At 36.1% G+C, this 20,530-nt stretch overlaps 1 protein-coding gene across 2 annotated transcripts in view; it reads right to left on the bottom strand.

The window, feature by feature from the left end:
- The window catches only part of Vmat (Vesicular monoamine transporter), a 90,028-nt gene that overhangs the window by 51,171 nt on the left and 18,327 nt on the right, over positions 1–20,530 (bottom strand). For both annotated transcript variants that reach the window (XM_074185091.1, XM_074185092.1), the window contains exon 2: positions 8,683–8,843. In XM_074185091.1, coding sequence (XP_074041192.1) covers positions 8,683–8,818 — 136 coding nt within the window. In that variant the 5' untranslated portion in view covers positions 8,819–8,843. The remainder of the gene's footprint in view (positions 1–8,682; positions 8,844–20,530) is intronic.

The raw sequence follows: 20,530 nt of genomic DNA, 5'->3' as shown, positions 1-20,530 counted from the left end.
GTCTGGACGATGTACCATTGGTTGCAAGAAATGCAATGTGGTTTATGCACGATGGTGCACTAGCGCATTTCAGCATATTGGCTCAAGAGTTTTTAATAGTAACATAAGAAGATCGCTGGATTGGTCGAGATAAACCTCACTTATGGCCTGCTTGATCACCGGACTTGAACCCCCTGGATCATTACCTATGGGGCCTGAAGTCATTAGTGTTTACTACTCCGGTGGAATATGTGAAAGATGTTCAGTCTCCATGGTGAACTTGATGCTCTCCTATATAGATCTTTCATTCATTAACTGAATTCTGTGAGTTCTGTTATCTAATTTCCTTGTATTGCAATGTCATTCAGCAACAGGTTGAATGACTGAACGTCCAAGCCATACAAGAAAATATATATATAGGAAAAAAATGTAATCATTCATTCGGTTTGAAAATGGAATAATATCGATTGTTATCATATCATTATTGATTGAGATTTACGAGTTTTAGAGGTAAAAGATCGTGACGAATTGAGGAATCGAACGTTGAATTATTGAGGCTCAGAAACAGTAGTGTCACCGACATGCCATTATTATGTTGGTTAGATTTTAGCCTCGATGATTAGCACCGAAGTGGTTGACCTACACTAATCCAGAACGAGGATTTAAGGACCCTGGTCAGCGGCTGGAGGATTCCTTTCTCCAGTATTCAAAAGTGGTAACAGAGATGATATTCAAAATCACGGGGGTATTTCGAAAATTTCTTGTATTCCCAAAGTATTTCAATCTTCAATTACGGATGAAATACACGTCATAATGGACGAACAACATGGATTCTACAGAGGAAGTTCTACTGCCATCAATTTGGCTGTCTACCAAAACTTCATCACAAATAAACTTGAGCAAGGGCTCCAAGATGATGTTATATACACGGACCTTGCTAAAGCCTTCGATTCAGTTTGTCATGAACTATTAATTTTAAAACTTGATAATCTTGAAATAACGGGCAGATACTTGAAATTCATTGAATCTTACCTTTCCGGTAGATTGCAGAATGTGAGGATAGCTGACAGTGTATCAGAAACAGAATCAGTGTTTAAACACTGTGATATCTCTCTGTATGGAGAAGACCTTGAGTTTTTCAAAACAGAGCAATCTATCAATGATATTGAATGTATTCAGAATGACCTGGATAGCTTTTGTACCTATACCAATTGTTGTAAAGTTAACGTTAAGAAATGTAATGTGTTTAGATTTTATAAAATGAGGCAGCCTGTCATTGAAAACTACTCCATTAATGATGTAACTCTTCAAACCGTCAAAAGCTTATGCGATTTGGGAATTACTTTCGATAAAGATCTAAGCTTCATTGATCATGTCAATAATATCTGTAATCAAGCATTCAGAATGCACGGATTCATCAAAAGGAATACCCGCCATATCACAGAATATGATGCTATAAAGTCATGCTTTTCACTGGTTCAGAGTATTTTGGAATTTGTTTTTGGTGTCCTCTTTGTGCTTGTCTTAAAGAGAGACTTGAAAAACTGCAAAATCGCTTCACTAAATATATATTTTGGAAACTTGGCCTACCCTACTTTAGATTTAACTCGCAAATGAGGCTGTCTGTATTAGATTTATTATCATTCGAGGACAGACGTGAACTTGCAATGGTTCTATTCCTTCATAAAACAATAAACTTCCATTACACAACACAACAAAAAAATATTTTTTGAATGTTTCCTACACTAAATTAGTCAATTTCTACTAATTTTGGGGTGATAAAAACGAAACTAACAATGAAAAATTTTTATTAGCTCTGGTTTTTGAGATACACAGTACTTAATCTTAAAGAGTAGTTATACTATACGTGAAAAGTGAAAGTACATAAAACAATATTGTTATGTTTCTTTTAGAATATTTTAAGTACAAAATTAATAAAAAAAAAACATTATTGTTAGTGTTTTGACAAATAAAAGAAGTTTGTACCACCGAATTTCAATTAAGTCCATCCGATTCATTGTAAGATCGCTGTCGTTTAGCTTGTCTTTTATAAAACACTTCTGGAGCATCCCTACACACAGACCAACAGTAGTCTGCAAGCATTGCTTCATTCCAACGGCCCTGATATCTCTGTTCCATTAAGGCAATGTCTTGATGGAATCTTTCTCCATGTTCGTCACTCACAGCTCCACAGTTTTGTGGGAAGAAATTAAGATGAGAGTAAAGGAAGCAAATCTTTTTGACGCTGTCTGTACTGAGATATTTTCACATCATGTTTTAGAAGATTCCACTGTTGTAGTCTTGACCCTAACAGCTCAGCCTTTTCCTTAGACAAGCGAAGATCTCTTATAAGGTCACTCAACTCTGCTTGACTAATTCTGTGCGGATCACTAGACCTATCGCTTACCTCAAAATCAGGGTCATAGGATGTATAAGGATGGGTTGCTCCTTCTAAACAGTCTTCATCACCTTCCTCTAAAATTTCATAGTTTTGGGGTGGAGAAGGGACTGGCAAATTGTCTGAGTGTGGTACAGGCCGAAGAGCAGATGGGAGAGTAGGGTATTTAACCGTTCCTCTTTTCTTCATAGATAAACCTTGCTTAATGGGAGGAGTTAAGCAGAAATAACAGTCGTCTGTATGATTGGTAGGCTCACGCCAAACCATAGGTACTGCAAAAGCCATTGCCCGGTTTTTATTTTTCAGCCACTCTCGCAATATGACGGAACAAGAATTACAACATATATGAGGAGCCCATGATTTATCTTGGTCCCCAACTTTCACACCAAAATAATGTTCATAGGCTGTCTTAACGATAGGTGTCATTTTACGTTTCTGAGCCTTAAATGTTATTTCACCACATATATAGCAAAAGCTATCGACAGAATTCCCACACTTTCGAGGCATTTCAGATCAGCACTTAAATTAATTTAAAAATCAACTTCACACGATAATTTCAATAGCAACCACGTGCGTACAATTGACAAACTCACACAGGTTATGTTTACTACTTAAGAACAGCTGATGAGAGGGGTGTTATGTAAACAAACATGTGTACCAACTGTTGGTGATGAAATATTTCATTTGTTGAAAACTCAATATACATATATATAATATAATGATACTATATCTTGAAAACAAGAGCTAATATATAATTTTTATGGTCACTTTCGGTTTTAACACGTGGAAATACATTAAAATCATCTAATTTCAACCCCGAAACAAAAACTTTGTTGTGTTGTGTTACAATTGTTCAGCTATTTTAGATGACCTTTACGTTTCTGTTGACTCAAGAACCTCAAGGAGTAATCACATATTTTCATTTGCGTTGTGATTCTACAAGACTAACTATGGCTCGATGTCAAACTCCAACTGAGACATCAACGCTAATGTTCCTGCGAAGATTGCGGGTGAAAATAGCGACTAATTGGATTTATTCTTGAGAGCTTTGATAACGTATAAACGAGAAATTAAAACCTCCACTTCACACATCATTGCAATCTGTTTGAGTAGGCTGCGTCACCAACAGAAATTTCGTCAATTGACCTGGAAATTTGAATTTGAACCGCTATTTATACTGAAAGTGGATTTCTGCCACCAGCTCATTCCTCTATTCATTAGGTGCCGGTTAAGCAGAGAAAAATATACAAGTTAGATCAAGAAGTAAAGGATTTCCGAAATTATCTTATCCAGTTTTATACAGGGCTATTCAAATTCGTTCATATACATAGAGATATACAGGAAAACCCAAAAAATCTCAAATAATATTTTTCACTCTTCATTCGCAGACATATTGAAAATATGTCCATATGGGCTATCAAAATATGTCCATTAATCTTTTATATTGAGTGTTATCTGACTTGGGCCCCCACCCCCCCATCTTTGAATTTTTAAATACGGACCTGTATTTTTTGTTGTAGATTTTGGATAGTAGACGTTCACTTCATACTGAGAAATTAAATTTTATTTCATGTTTTGAGATGTTTCGGTAATATATGGTCAAAATTGGGTAAATTATGTCCTTTCAAATTACGGCCCTGGAAATTGGTTGAGTGAGGTAAATGAAAACACAATAGCAACTTTCACGTCTCCGTATGTACCGTAGAGTTTTTAGAGAGTTTTTTTTTATGTACCTATTCATATTTCCATTGCTCTGAGCGTTTTCTACAATGAACTTCGAATAAGAAAACCTTTATAATTAACTGAAACATATCTACAACAAAAATATATTAAATGTGTTTTGATGAACAGAAAAAAAAAATATAGCAATAATAACATCGGAAACGATGTTATTTGAAGTAGTGTAGTGTTATTTGTAGTAGAGCCTAGATGATGACAGCACAACCAGCTGTCGAAAGCGCTTGCATATTAAATAGGAGTTATAAAGCTTCAAATCCTTTTTGTGACTTATATTAATATTAAAATACTGAAAATAAAGGAAAATTAGTTGCAGCATTAAAAAAATATATATATATTGGTTTCAATTATATTTTCAATTATATATATATATATATATATATATATATATATATATATATATATATATAAATATATGAAGGCTATTATAAGAAAAATAATGCAAATGTTCCTAAAAAGTGACACCTTCTGAATGATATCAAATTCATACATGATATTTTGGTTGGTTTCTGGGTTTTGCCGTGGTTTTGGGTGACTTGGCTTCGTTTTGGCGCCTTTCAAAGTTGTGTGCCAGATCTTTGATAGAGGGTGTCACCACCCGACTGGGGAACATTCTAAAGAAGGAAAAATTCAACACTGTCTTCAAACCAACGAAGAAAATATCGAAGTATCTGAGATCAGCTAAAGAGAGCAATTGAAACCGGAAACCAATCAAAACATTGACGCCAGCCGTTAAAGCCCACATTCCCATGTTACATAATAATTTTATCTACTATACATTGCTAATGAAACTGCATCACTACTGATATAAAAAGAACTTACTCGGTGGGTATGTATCCCACTGCTGACACCAGTTTAAGTGATGGTTATGATGATGGTAATATCAATTTGTATCTTATAAATTAGTCGTTACTCCAAACAATGGAACATGCTTCCAACCGACTAGAATCAATTCCACGGTAATTAATGTAAACGTCATCCCTCAAAATCAGAACATCTGATAGTCGTAAAGAGCATCCCATTCCACGGTCCTCGATAAAGGACAAAAGCCATCTAATCTGCTTGTTAGAATTTGAATAAAACAAGTGAAGTATGCCGACCTTTCCATTCGAAGAGATAAGAAACCGACGTTATTGTAGCGAAGTTCCAAGGAAGAGATGAGTAATTATCCTTTGCTAATGATTATGACCACAGATGCGAAACAATCGAGTGGGACTCGTCCTTCTGTAACCATCGATCTCTAATTGTCTGTCTCCCTCTCTGCGGATAACAAGCTTCAACACTTAATTCTGTTAGGCAATGAAACTTGGTCGAGGAAGACGGATTATGGCAAATTGGGAGTTGACATTCGAGGCCTGTTGAAGTTCCACTCTGTTCGTGTCAGATACAACTTATATTTATTCGATTACGTTTTCTTGATTCTCACTCAAAACTGACCCACAACGGTCTCAAAATTTTTGAGGTTATAAAACTGACCAGAAACTCAATAGAAAAAAAGGATATACGAAATGGGCCGAGTGTTTTACACAAAACAAATTCCCGATGCTCATTTTCGAATAAACATTGAACAAGGACAAAAATTAAACCTGCTGAAATCCCTGGAAATCAATGAATGTAAACAATGAAATTTTCATATAGAACTCTTGCAATGTCGCTCAATATGTCATTTACAGACAGTACCTATAGTTGTAGTATTTTCGTTTTTTGATTTCTTCAGATTTTCTGCGCATTTGATACCCTGTCTGCAGTTTTGACTAACAAAATTAGAGGTATCGCACATTGTATAAATTGGAGATTTTTTCATTATATTTGTAGGCGGAGTGTTGAGATAAAATGTGACACTATTCTTAGATGACCGTCTAGGAACCCAAAAATTCAACATATGTAACAGTTGAGAGCAGGTGATGATATTGTTTATGACCTTGAATATTCATAATAGGGTATTCCTACAGTAGGATACTTGCCTTCAAGTTTAAAAGACATATATTTTAGGAAGCGCCTTTGCAGGGCTTCTAGTTGATTTATGTGAACCTGATAGTAAAACCTCCACACGACAGATGCATATTCCAGCCTAGATCGAACAAAAGTGAAATAAAGTAATTTCAATATTGAAGCTTTTTCGAAGTCTTTTGTATTTCTATTTAAGAATCCATACATGCGATGAGCTGCTGTTAGATTAGTGTCAATATGTTCATTAAAAGAGAGGGATGAATCACCTAGATCAGTGAGTGTGTCAGGACGCTCCAGAACTTGATTGTTAATGACATAGTTGTGTAAATTCAAGTGCGTTTCCAGTGAGTAAGACATTATATTACATTTGTATATGTTGAGAGATAGATTATTCTTTCGACACCATATAGCAACGCGATTTAAATTCAGGGCGAGACGTTCGCAATCATTACAACATGTTATATTGTGATAGAGTTTCAAGTCATCTGCGTATAAAAGGAAATTGACATCAATCTCAGCTCCGATATCATTAATGAACATTTCGAACAGTAGGGGTCCTAGATTTGATCCTTGTTGTACAACAGATGTGGCTATATATTCAATATACTTGAGACCATAGAGTTAGACGTACTACTTACGGTTGTAAAAATACGATTTGAAGAGCGTAATCAATTCATTGAATAACCCAAAAGTAGAAACCTTGTTGAGCAGAATACTATAGTCAAGTCTGTCGAACGCTTTAGAAAAATCAGTGTAGATGACATCATTCTGAGACTGACAATCAATGCCCTCTGCAACACATTGAGTGATTGTTACAAAATTGGTGGTGGTTAAACGTCTTTTCAAGAAACCATGTTGATTGGGGCTAATAATGTTTTTGACATGACAATAGATTGTCTTCTCAAGGAGCATCTCACACACTTCACAAAAGTTGCATATGATGAAGATTGGTCTGTAATTTTTTATCTCACTTTTACTCTTTTTTTAAAAATTGGGCAGACTTTGGAAATTTTCCATGTTGATGGTACAGTTGATATTTTCAGGCATATATTAATCAGAGTTGTTAATGGTTCAACCAGAGCTTAGGCACAATCTGCTGGATTATAATCAGGTCCCGCAGTAAATTCAGGCTTTAATTTTTTTAGGGTATAATAAACATCTTCGATACTAAAGTTTTTGATCACTAAGCTGGGAATATCACTACTGTTGTTCGCAAGGTCACTTGATGTTGACACTATATAGGAACCACTGAAAAATTGATGACGAAACCAGCTCAAAATCCACACCAAACAGTGAGTTTTCGTGATGCATTGGACGCTCTTGGATCTCATGTGGATTGGTATTGGTACTGCAGGCCCTAGTCACGACGCAAAATTCATCAAGTTGTGATCAGCGAAAGTCCAACTCCATGTGAGCGACGCAAATCAACTGCCTCGTATTCTTCTGCACACTCTCACAGACAGAACACCCTTTTTGATAAAACAATTTCATTATTTGTACGTGTTGTTGAATGCTCTATCTGTCCATGTTGATGTGGCAAAACAGACTGAATTTGACAGATTTGGCTCCAAAAAAATGGTCGTTATCAGTTGTTAAAGTTCGAAAGTCCCTATATTAAACATCCAAATGCAAATAGAAAATTTCACAAAGGCATAAAATAATGGTTGGTGTGATGGTTGCAAAATTGTTTGTAGTGTTGCTAAATGTGATTTCATATTTATTAATAATGATAATAATAATAAATGATTTTATTGAAAGGATACTCAGTACAAGAGATACTAATCTAACCAAATAAATGGCAGAATTCAACGTCTGCGCATGATAAATCAAGACAGAAATTGCTCTTCCCTGTGACATATGAACATTCAGGAAAAATGAGCACACTGTTAGTTATGCAATGTTCCTGCAGATGACCTTGTTATCCTGGCAAGGACCAAGCCAGGAGAGTAATGTAGAATATATCATAGATGTAGCTTTTGTAAACCTTGACTACCACATTTCATCTCTATCAATTTGTTCAGAAACTTTTTATTTGTGCCACTCTTGGACTTTCAGCTGCGTTTGAAACTACGGTTTGAAGAGGAAACTTATTGGTAAAGTAATTTGATATCTTTTTGGGGAAGTTTTGGTAATATTTCAATAATTTTAAATGAAAATTATAATTATCGACAATAATTCAAGCAGTGGAGTCCTTGGAATTATCATAAACTTGGGATTTGAAGACCACACCAGAGCAGTCAATAAAATCTTTCTTCAGGTTCTCATGCAGTAGGAATCACTTCTAGAGAATGAGCTTCTGTGTGAGCTTCTGTGTGAGCTTCTGCAGCTGTGCAGCGGTGAGGTTTAATGGCTCAAAAATATAAAAGCACCTACCAAGTGACGTTAAATGTGTGCCCTATACTATTCAGGAAAGCAATCAAAGTTCTATGCTCTAATAGAACAAATTATAGTTTGATTGAATTTCTCTGAATCAGTAGGCTGAATGAAAGGTATTATATCCTCAGTTAATGTTGATCAAACTGATCAACAAGGCACATTGGTCGTTCGAGCCGGATTTCAACCAGAGCACTGGGAATATCAATGTTTACTCACAATACTGAAGAGATGAAGGAACTTACCGACAGTGGTGAGCAGCATGTTATCCAGGAGTAGAGCTATGGCGACGATGACCAAAACGAGGCGGCGAGACTCCCGACATCTCTGGACCCAGCTGCCGAACCTAGTTCCCGTCACCCATTCATTGACCACGGTCATCTTGGATGTTGCTCAATAACTCTTCCTGGAAAAAAAACAAATTTTGAAAATTATGCTGTATGAGCAGTAGGCCAAAAGTTGCTTATTAATAATAGTGATTTACTTAATGTCATCGTCATGATTGTGGTGACTACGTGTGCAATTGAGGAATTCATATCTCAGACTCGAATAATGAGCAACATTCGGTCAAAATAACATGGATTGAGGTCAACCATTGACCATAGTGATCTTAGACGATGTTCAAAAGCTTTGACTGAAAAGAGAGACGTGAAGTTCGAACATCATGGTGTGTAATACTGAACCGAGTTGAAAAGAAAATAGTTTCATGAGAGATGAGTGTTTTGAGAAAGAAGCTTTTTGGTGATTTTCTACGTCTCCATCATTGAACGAAGAATATGGGATCCTTTCGAAGAAAGGAAAAAAGGAAATAATCACAATAGAAACTTTTATTGTAGTTATTTACTCAATACAAGAGCGGTTGAAAGATTCAGACATCTAGGGTTGATTTTGGGCAATGATGAAAGGAAGAGAGACATCTAGATTGGTCTGGAAGACCAAATATATTTGAAAACTCATATGGACAACCTTTATGGAGGATCAACCTCAAAATAAAATGAAGAGCTGCTTCGAACTCTAGATGAAATATACGCTATTTCATTCTCCAAAGTAAGTGTTGCTTTCATTAATGAAAGTTGAAAGAACTTCACCATTGTTTTTCATAACAGTTCATGAAGAAAAGAGTTGAATGCGCATATCGAGTCCAACACTCCATCGTTATCGATTATACTAGTACTCCACGACCAGTTTTTCACCCTGTTATTCTCAGATAGATGTCACTTAATTAACCTACTGTATAGGTAAGTGAAGACTGACCTGAACTGATTGTTCCTTCAGATACACACTTACTATAAGTGATGTTCAAAATTTCTCTCCAGATTTAGACAATAGGCTTCTAATTTTTTGCACTAATTTCCTAATGTGTAAGTTCCATTTTAAATGATTGTCTATCATCACACCGAGATATTCTATTTCTGTAGCTTGTGTGATTTTCACGATGCTGTTTTCACCTCTGATTTCAAGGGGTTGAAGACTGGGTGAGTTTTTGTTATTCACTGAAAAGACTAAGTATTTTGTTTTAGAGAAATGTATAATCAATAATTTGAAATTGAGCCAGTCATTGATTGTTTTAAAGTCATTTTGTGCTTTAGTGATGAGCGAGTTGCATAGCCTATAATTTTTCCATCAGTGTGGAGATTAAACAGGTTATTGAGATATACTGTGAAAAGAATTGGACCAAGTATGGTGCCTTGAGGTACCCCAAACTTCATCACTTCATATTCACTTAAAGTATTACCTACTTTGACACACTGCTTTCTCTCACTCAAGTAACTTTTAATGAGAGTTAAACACGTTCCACGAATACCTAAATCTTCTTAAGCGTTCAGGAGTTTATTATGACTGACAGTATCGAACGCCTTGGCCAGATCAACGAATATGCAGAGCCACGGTTTACTACTATCAAATGATTTATAAACTTGTGTAGTTGATTTCTTCATCGCATCCTGTGTTGACCTGGCCTCTCTAAATCCAAACTGTCTGGATGATTATTTTTAATATTCATTTCATATATACTCTGTAATAATAGCATTTCCTGTAACTTCTTTTTTTTTAATATTCAGATGTTTCGAAGTCTTTCCTTTTCATCTCAATATTTCCATATGCATCCATATTCCTAGAAGATAAATTTCAAATTGCAACAGAAGGAATATTTTCATTGCAGTTTCATTTCTAACAACAGTTCATTTCTATCTCAAACGAACCTTTTTATCAATTCTCTTCGAAATTATGGTAGGATTCGATTTCAATCAGAGGCCACTTTCAACATCAATTTCTCTTCGGACAAATATAAGGAGGAGGACAAACATAAAGAGGTCCTTATTAAATATCGTTCCTCCAGGCACCTTATTTTCTTTGGCTCTATGCGGTTTGGGAGATTCTCTATATTTCATCCCAGTTTTGATTTCATTTGTATAATTACATACGATGTTCACGTAACAGTAAGACTTTCGATAATCGTTTTTGGTTATGTAATAATGATAATAATAATGTTTAAAGATACATATACATACAATTAAAATTTTATTGTCATCCATAAAGCAACCGTTAATCAAAAACTCTTTTAGATTGACTTCGAAATTATTCTTTTTCTTTCATTTTTCATCATTTTTGAACCTCCAACCTATAGCAGTGAGGATGACAGTGCTCCATGTAGGTGAAATTTTACTTGTTTCATGAATTATATTGTGTAGGAATCCTGTGATATCTGTTTCGATTCCATTACGAATGTTTGGAATACAAACGGAATAGAGAAAAGCATTTTTCGTTCGTATGAAAGTATTTTTCTTTTGTGTAATTCAATGTTTATATAACAAATGCTTTTTGTATTGAAAGGGGCATAGTTTTATGAGAGAATGATTTTTGGAAACGAAAGGTTTTGACCTTCTACTCCTCCATCTTAATACGAAAAATATGGCAATTTTCCAGAGGAAAGAAAGAAAGCAATCAATTTCAAAGTGACAAACGGAAAAAAAAGGTCCTCTCGAAACAACTACTTTCATATGAACAGTGAATTAAACGACAGAGAAAAGAATATTTTGTAACAATGAAATGCACCTTGAATTTCACAAAAACCCTTTTTCCTATTCAGTTTATACTCCAAACATTCGTCATGGAATTGAATCTGATATCATTTACAGGATTGCTACACAATATAATGTATGAAAGAGATAAAACTTCACTCACATTGAACACTGTCATCTTCAATGGCGGACATCGATGTTTCGGAATAAGACACTTGCCTTATTGCCTCTGTAGTTCTTATCTGGATAGCATTACAAAATGTAGGACTCAACTCTTCTATTCATTGCTTTCCCCTTTTTTTGAAGGATCCCCACATTTTAGTATGAAGATGGAGATGTGGAAGGCCGAAACCTCCCTTTCTCAATAATATAAACACTGTTTTCCGCTCTAAGAGGTTCCCGACATTGAACAATACGAAAAATTAAATGAAAATCCTCAAAATCTGCGCTATTTCTGACGACAAAGATTCCCTGTTTACGTATTCTTTGGAGTGGAAACGCATTTCTTTGTTATAGAAAGATTCAACTTTTTTATGATCATTGAATTTTATTACTGGACTCAATCACAAAATACTGCAAGTTCCATTTTTTTGAAACGTTCTGCATTCACTGTCGATTTTTCGCTTCTTTTCCATACTAACAAATCACACATAAAAACAATAAGTCAAATCAAAATACTTTTTTTGACAGGTGTTACTTTATTTCACAATAGACAGTTTCGCTTCCTTCGCCTTTCCTACGCAGACTAACTCGCAGTTGCGCCGCTAGCCTTTTTATATGCAATTATTACTACCATCTCGAGGTGATCGGAATACACTAGCTAGAACCAGAACTTTCTGGAATCAACGCGATAATTCCAAATATTTAATTACGCCTAATGCCACCTAGCGGGTAGCTGAAAAAGATAGTACATAGTACCACTACTCGCCACTAGATGTCGTTAAGTGTCACAATACACAATAATAATTGAAATGCAAAAAAAGCGTAAGTTTGCTTAGGTCACGCACTTTGCGACTATCCTAGTCTAGAAATATAGTTAAGGGCAGAAATTGGCCCTTGGAACAAACTGAAAAAATCATTATAGCCCGAAGGCTTCAAAGTTTGGTGACCCCTGATCTAAGGCATCGTCAGGTGTAGCTGACGTTCAAAAACCCTCATATGGGAAGGTTGTCGCGGGTATCAAGCTGAGAATCTTGCACCTTGACTATCCGACTACCTCATTAACGATGAAACAGCAGAGCATATACTTTGTGCCTGCCCCGCTGGGGACCGAATCAGGTTTTAGAGTTCGCCATCTGATCTGAAAGACCACTCGCCATACAAACTAATCGGCTTCGTTAAGAAGCTGGGTTTATTTGGACGAGTGTGAATAGGTGTGAACCACAATAAACCCTTGGGGGTTGCGGTGGAGGGTCGAATAGACCCACTTACTTTGGACCTGACCTAACATAACACCAGAAGTTCCAAACAGTGCATCACAGGCTTTCAAAGTACCTTCAAAATGTTTTCGTCTGATTTGGATGTCTGCTAAATTCAAAAGAATAGTTGAGGAACCGAAACCTAATATCCTATGAACTTAATTTTCTGGAAAATGTGAATATTGAATCATTTGGTTAATTTTTGAGACAGGCGGAGAGATTTGCTTCAAACCATCTTCTCTTACTTCCGTATCTGTTTATTCTGCATGACGAAATAATGTCGGAATATGCAAATATATTCATTTGTAGATAATATTTATAAGTTATAACGTTCATATTCATGATGAGTACGTACTATAACTAATCGATATTCGAAAAACAAGCTTATTTCAGTAAATTCATTTCATGATAATCGCGCTTAACAATTCCAAAGCTTTTCGGCATTAAAAACGAATACATGGAATAATAGAGGAAACCTACGCAAATCAGTATACAAATACTAGAAATGTGATGGAATGAAACTATTGCTGCTGGACTGGACAAAGTACGTTCATGTCAATGTTTTCATGAATCTATTTAGATTTCGTCAAGACAAAATCCTTTCAATGAATATCAACAATATTTTCAGCAGAATCTTAGACTTTTACAGGCATCTTATATATTAGATGTAAAAGCGAATGTTTAAGTTCGGAGTTTCAGTTTGCTGTAGATTGAAGTCATTTGCAGAATTGGTCTTGAGAAGTTGGTTCCAGAATGTTCCTTCAATGTTCCATGTACTTCTTCAGTGTTTACTTCTACAGCATGTACTTCTTCAGTGTGTAAAAGCCAAATGTAATAAATTCATTATTTCGGTTACGGTACCTTTTTTAACAAAATCCCGTTGACATACTTCAATGGAAATATGCTACCCCTACCTTCAACCCCCGTCGAATGACAGATACAACCCCCCATTTTTTGAATGGGAAATATAGGCTTGTGATATATTGCTTGAAAAGTCTATTCAAAAATGTTATCGCTTTCAAGTTCATTGCAACAATCTAAGTTAGTTTAAAACGCCTTGCCAACTTGTTATGTATGTTATAACGTTAGTCATCAGTATTTTAATTTAAGTTTAAAGTTCGTTACCTTCAAGTCTGACAAATGGCTAGATCAACGGAAATGCATAAAATAACAGTTTTACAAACGATTGGTTACGGAGATAAAACCCGAACACAACAGGAAGTATCTCGCCTATTTCATGAGAAATTTCCTAATTTACCGCACATATTTCAAGGAACAATAAGCAAAATACAGAAGCAGAAGCAATGCAATGAGTGATGAACACAAATTAGATGTGATGTTTGCGTTTAAGGAAAACCCACATACATCGAGTAGGCAGGCATCCACTACATTCAATGTTAGCCATACATCGAAAGTCAACATTTTAAAAGAAAATAAAATGCATCCCTATAAAATGATACCAACTCAGGAGCTCATGGAAGAACTTATTTTTGTGAGCAAATGATGGACATGTTGGATATCAATATCATCCAATTGAAAGACGTTATGTTTCCTGATGAGTGTACTTTGTTTCTTAACGGTCATGCTGATCGGCAAAATTGCAGCTACTGGTCAACGGAAAATCCTCACTGAATGAGAGAAGAACACACGCAATACCCCCAAAAGATTAAAATATTAATGTTCAGGTAGGGATTGTAGGAAAATATATCATTGGTTCCTTTTTTATTGAGGTCAACATGAATGGCAATAAATATTTGACACTACTTCGCCAATCAAGAACAGGCAAAAACGGCCTTCGTCGGCTTCGTCAAATCCCGAGCACTCCATTTTTATGTTTCGTTGACAAAAGTAAGTATATTACAGTTTATAGTAGACTCAACAACGGGAAAAACTTTTGAAAGAACCTAATATTTGGTGCGGAAAAATTACCGAAAAATTATTCTCTTATTATAACAACAGCTTATTAGATATTCATGTAATGATATAGCACCAACATTGATGTTCTTTTGATGGATATAATAGTGATGGAACTAAAGCTGCTGAGAGAAATGCTAGATATATAATTACACTTCAATATGTTATTCATTCGAGAAATAGATGTTTCTGAATATTACTGAAGTTTTTTTGGAAACAGAAAATTGAAAATAGGTTTACCAGTTTTTTCTGTAAAAACTTCTCCATTACTTTTCGTTGTAGAAAAGAATATTGATGTGTTAGTGGTATCAATGGGTTTAGCACCTGGTGATAAATAAATACTTCACAAACTCGCTATTGTCATGTGCTCTGCTTGGTAGCTTTCAAATTCAGCTACAGATAGAGATTGAAGACAAATTGCAAAAAAAATGAGTGGAACCACCTAGTGGTGTGACACCTAAGTTTGCTTGCCAAATTTTTATGTTAACCTTGGTGGTTTGACCAATCAACTGCCAATTGCATTACCAGAAATTTGGGAAGCGTTCCTGGAATATCATCGGAAAACAAATCCACATGTTTCAAGGAATCTCACTTATATTTTTAGAAATGATATGATATTTAGTATTGATCATGCTGTCAAACTGCTGGAAAATAACTTCAAAAATGAAATTCAAAAGATGAATTTGAGTACTTTTCCGATCATTCCCAATTTGATTTCAATTTGACAGCCACCAGTAGACATCTGTTTCGTCTGTTGGGCATCGACAGTACCGGGCAGGCGATCCTCGATTGAAGACAAAATGTGAAAAACCAAGTGAGTACTTGATAAAAATAACTGTGTAAAAGCATGCAAGCGGGACATTAGTGGAACCACCGATTGGTGAAATACCCAAGTTAGCTTGTCAAGTTTTTATGTCGGCGTTGGTGGTTTGGCAAATCTTCAAAACCGTCAACATAAACATTTGATCCAGAAGTCGTGAAGTGAATAGATTCATGACTGGACAGAGGTCATTACTGTTTCCAAATCCAACGTGAAGTCATTTTCAACTCCCTTAGTAAAAGCCTTCGTCTTAAATCTCCGTAAAATGACCACCCTGTAGTTGAATCAGCTCCTCTGCTGTCCTTTGATCTGCATTCTTATAACGGCGTAAAATGGATTTCATGCACAGACGTTTGAACTTTTAATTTCCTGCTTTCAGAGCCACTACCACTTCTCTTGATGTTCTCACTTCGTCGGACATTACTCGATAATGATATCGTTATTATGCTCGTACCCGCAGAATTCTCATCCTTCCGACGAGTGAACCCCGTCGATCACAATCGAAATTACTCGAAACAGAACCAACCCTCTATCACAGCTCCAAAGGATTCACGAAATTGAAGTGGAGTATGTGCTTGTGACAGAAGGAATTATAACCGATAGGGATTTCTCAGAAAGAAAACTTTCTTATTATTCAATGTTTGTCCTGGTATTAGACAGGAAAGTACTGGTTTCCGGTAGGCATTTGCCAGATTCTACTGTGGGTGTTCATTTTATTGGTTTTGAATCGACCTAATTCTAATGTTGTTATTATTTATACCATAGATAGTTCTACTAAGTGCCTGCGTCTGAATTGTCTTAAAATTAATTTCACAATGTTGCCTTATCTACTAATCGAGTAGATCTGATGAATAAAAATATTATTTCAACAAGCTAGAGTGAACTATTCGATTTTGGTTCACCATCGTTATTCATCATATTATTATATTGAATTATTTCTAAGCTCACATAGGCATCTAGATGCCTATGTGCCTAAACTTTTTATCTTATATATAAAAATGGATGTTTGTTGGTTGGTTGGTTGGTTGGTTGGTTGGTTGGCTGGTTGGTTGGCTGGTTGGTTGGTTGGTTGGTTGGTTGGTAAGTGATAAAGTTCTACATCGCAGGCTATCAATTGGAATAGCAGTCATACAGCAGCAATATAATGTAGCAGCTGTGATGAATGGCTTTTTGTATCATTTTGAGAAATTCCGGCAGATGATGGATCATAAGTCAGAACAATTCAGAGGATTTTTCAGTTTGAATAATAGTTTCAGTTGGATGTGAAACTTTCTCTGCCGTCAAAAATATGCTCTGGCATCTGATCCACAGCTATCTGAATAGAATAGAAAGAAGAGATGAATGAGCTGTCGTCAACAGAGCAGTATGTGGGATTTCTTGTCTAATATAGCCAGCAGGCTCAAAAGAAACAGTCCCAAATGAACAAAGTGGACAAGAGGCAAAGCCAATAAGCCAGGAGGATAATATCTCTAACCTCCAAAAAATGTTCGGAGAAGCCAAGACGAACCTGCTAAATTTAATAAGCGTCGACAAAGATTCGGTAAGCAGGAAAGCTGAAGCCATAACATTTATAGAGAAGCTTCAAGATTGCTTCACTGGGCTTGCGGAACAAAGCAGACGAAACCAACTAGAATCGTCTTTGCTCGACCGCCTAAAAACAATTGAGGGAAAGCTGGACATGATATCCAACCCGAACCCAATTAACAGCTACCGCACCCCCGGAAAACAACGCCCAGGCAGTTAAACGAAACATGAAGCCTAAAATGAAAATCTCGAACTTGAAGCTGATACAAACCAACGACAACCAGGTCGTTATGATATATCCCAAAAAAGAGCAGGAAACAATAAAAAGTAGCGATGTCGTAAGGAAAAAACTGGAGGAACAATTCCCCGAAGACCTGGGGATTACACTAGAGAAAATGATACCTGTAAAGGGAGGCGTAAAGCTAATCACCTCCGGGCAGGACTTAAACAAGAAACTTATAGATGAACTAGGCCTAGAAGCCAAGATGGTGACTAAGCTCAAACCTAGAATGGCGGTGATGGGGGTAAACAAGAACTACTCAAACAAGAGGGTGAGTGACAACATCAACGATTTTCTCGAAATCCCAGTCCAAGACCCAGAAGAGGTCAAAGCCCTTTACAAATACGGAGATGCATGCACGTGGGTAATAGAGGTCTGCCCAAAAATTAGGACCAAATTAATGGAGAAAGGCGGAGTACTTATAGCTGACAAAAACACAATGTCAGAGACCATGTCAGAGTTATAAGATGCTATAATTGCCAGAAGTTAGGCCATTTTGCAAAGGACTGCAGAAGTCCGGCGGTGTGCGGAATATGTGCGCTTGAGCACGAAACTAAAGCGTGCCCCAAAAAAGGAAGACCAAAATGCATAAATTGCGAAAGAGCGAGAATAGACAATACAAACCACAGAGCCACATATAAGGAATGCCAGTCTTACATGCGGAGGTTCCTGGGACAAATCCATAACACAGATTATGAACTCTAAGCCAAAGACAAAAATCGGACAATGCAACCCGCAGAAGTCCAAAAAAGCCACGATAGAACCAAGAACAAAGGCTGCCACAGGGTCTAAATGGAAACCTTGAGGTACTACGCAGCAAGGAACTAAAAGGGCCGCATCCAAGGGCAGGATGCGGACCCCCAGAAGATAAGCTGAAACATACCTTCGATGCTAAAATACATTAAAACTTACACTACACTATAAACCATATTTCGTTTACAGCGTACCAAACTCTTACTTTCCCATACAGCTCAATAAATATTTTATTTACAGCATCAGCAGCCGCAGCAGCCTACCGAATCCTCTCATCTTACATTTCATCTACTTCTAATATTCTAATATTTACAATGTACTTACATATACATTTTATACTCATTTACATATTCATCTCTTTTCTTAGGAATAAGATAGGTAATAAGTAACCCAAAATTCGCGAGCCAACAAAGGCCAAAATCGTAACACACATACTACCACGGTGGCCAAGTCATCATTAGGATCTGGGAGATAGACCGAAAAGGTATAAACTCCCTTAGAATTGGCTTAAAAGCCCTATTGTCATCGCAAAATTCTCAGAAAAACAAGTAATGTAGGTGAACAAAGTCATCGAGGACAAATAACCTCACGTAACCCCCAGATTTCTTTTTTCTAATCGTGACTCCGGCCTATGTTAGTAGTAATGATGTTCCTAGGTGGCGCGGGTATTTATTCACAAACTCACACAGAAAACTGAGCTACAGATGATAGCAGTTGATATCGTTGACACAAAAAAATAATTTATGGAACGCATCTCATTTTAAATCAAATTTACCATTGTTACCGGAGCTACACCTAGACATCTCTCTGTATACCACTATTTTCAGTTTCTTTTCAACATGGAAAAGAAAATGTCTGGATCGGTAAGTAATAATCTGACAGAGCGTTATCGGACTTACATTCCATTGATTTTATTCTCGAATTCAAGGGAGAATATGTTGGCACTTATTCGCTTCTCCGCTTTGATAAAATTCGTATTCTGGAAACTATCTGGAAATGGAGATACGCATGTAGACAAAAGCTGTGAACTCAAAATAAATTTTAGAAAAATTGGTTGAGAAACATAGCAAAACTATTTTGGAATCCGATCAGAAAAATGGCATCGAAGAGCACGTTCTGTAAAAGTAAGAAATCAATCACGAGTTTTTTAATTGAAATTCAAATAATATTCCAACTTAGATATTTACTTTCCTCCTGTATAGCTTGTAAGAAGTAGTTTTGGTCACCTCCTGATGTTGCTAACTTGGTTATCGGAACGCGCGTCGATTAATAGCTTTCTGCTCTGGCCAAGAAACGTGTTTTCGAATCACAAACCTCATACCATCGAAAAAAAGGGTGGGTTGTGGGTTTATTTGAATGAATTACATTTTTTGGCTCATTAAAAAAAGACGAAGTCAAGTGAGAAAAGTATCTTCAGTTTCCCAGACTAATCAGTCACCTGTTTGCAAAAGTGAATTCATCAAATGATAGGCCTACGTTAACCTTTCCAATTTCTAGAATCGATAGTTCACTCAACGATGGCAAACTGACCTGCGGTGACCTAGAATAGTGCCCAGTTTTTGTGTGTATACTTGTTGATATACCCAGTAGTGGTTTTTATATCACCGGATTCGTTAAAACAACAAAATCGAAAATAAATAGGGGGAATCGAAAAAGACACAAGATGTAGAGTTCAAGTAAACGATATAGTGCAATCTACCTTCCAACAGCTCCCTTAATAATAAAGTTAGGAAGCTAACGTATTTCGCTATTCAATAATCATTTCTGATTATATATATATACAATCAAAAACTTCTTTTTCATATTCTCTGTTTCACTATCACTGTCGCCATTAAAATTAGCAATGAATTTATTTCCACCATTATTATGGACGTGTCCAATCTCCAAATAGTCATTTTCAACTAAAATTACTTTTTTAATCCTTTTCTGCCGGACTTCTTCAGTGATATGAGATACTTTTTCTTCAATTAGCTCTATTACCTTCTTATCAGATTTTGGAAAATTATTTTAACGCCTAATGATTTGTTTCAATTTTCCCCAAATCAACTCGATGGGATTGAAAACACAAAAATAGGGGGAAAGTCTCAGTATGGTGTATCCATACTTTTCAGCGATACTCTCAAGGGCATACACTTTTTCAAATGTTTTTGTCTGTAAAACTTCAAGTAGTTGGTTTTTGGTATAGTAATCTTCAAAATACAAACTGTAATCCATTAGAAAACTTTGTATTTTATCTTTCCTCGAATTTGTATTCGGTACTTTGATGAGCTGTCTTAAATGATAGGAAGCATTGTCAAGAACTATTACATTATTCACATTAGCTTCCATGTTCTTATGATAGTCAAAATTGCAGTCCTCAAGTTT

Source organism: Leptinotarsa decemlineata, unplaced genomic scaffold (genome assembly GCF_025532065.1).
Source record: "Leptinotarsa decemlineata unplaced genomic scaffold, Ldec_3_MD MMD2_tig00026361_RagTag_RagTag, whole genome shotgun sequence".
Taxonomy (NCBI): Eukaryota; Metazoa; Arthropoda; class Insecta; order Coleoptera; family Chrysomelidae; genus Leptinotarsa; species Leptinotarsa decemlineata.
This window is presented reverse-complemented; position numbering and strand designations above follow the sequence as displayed.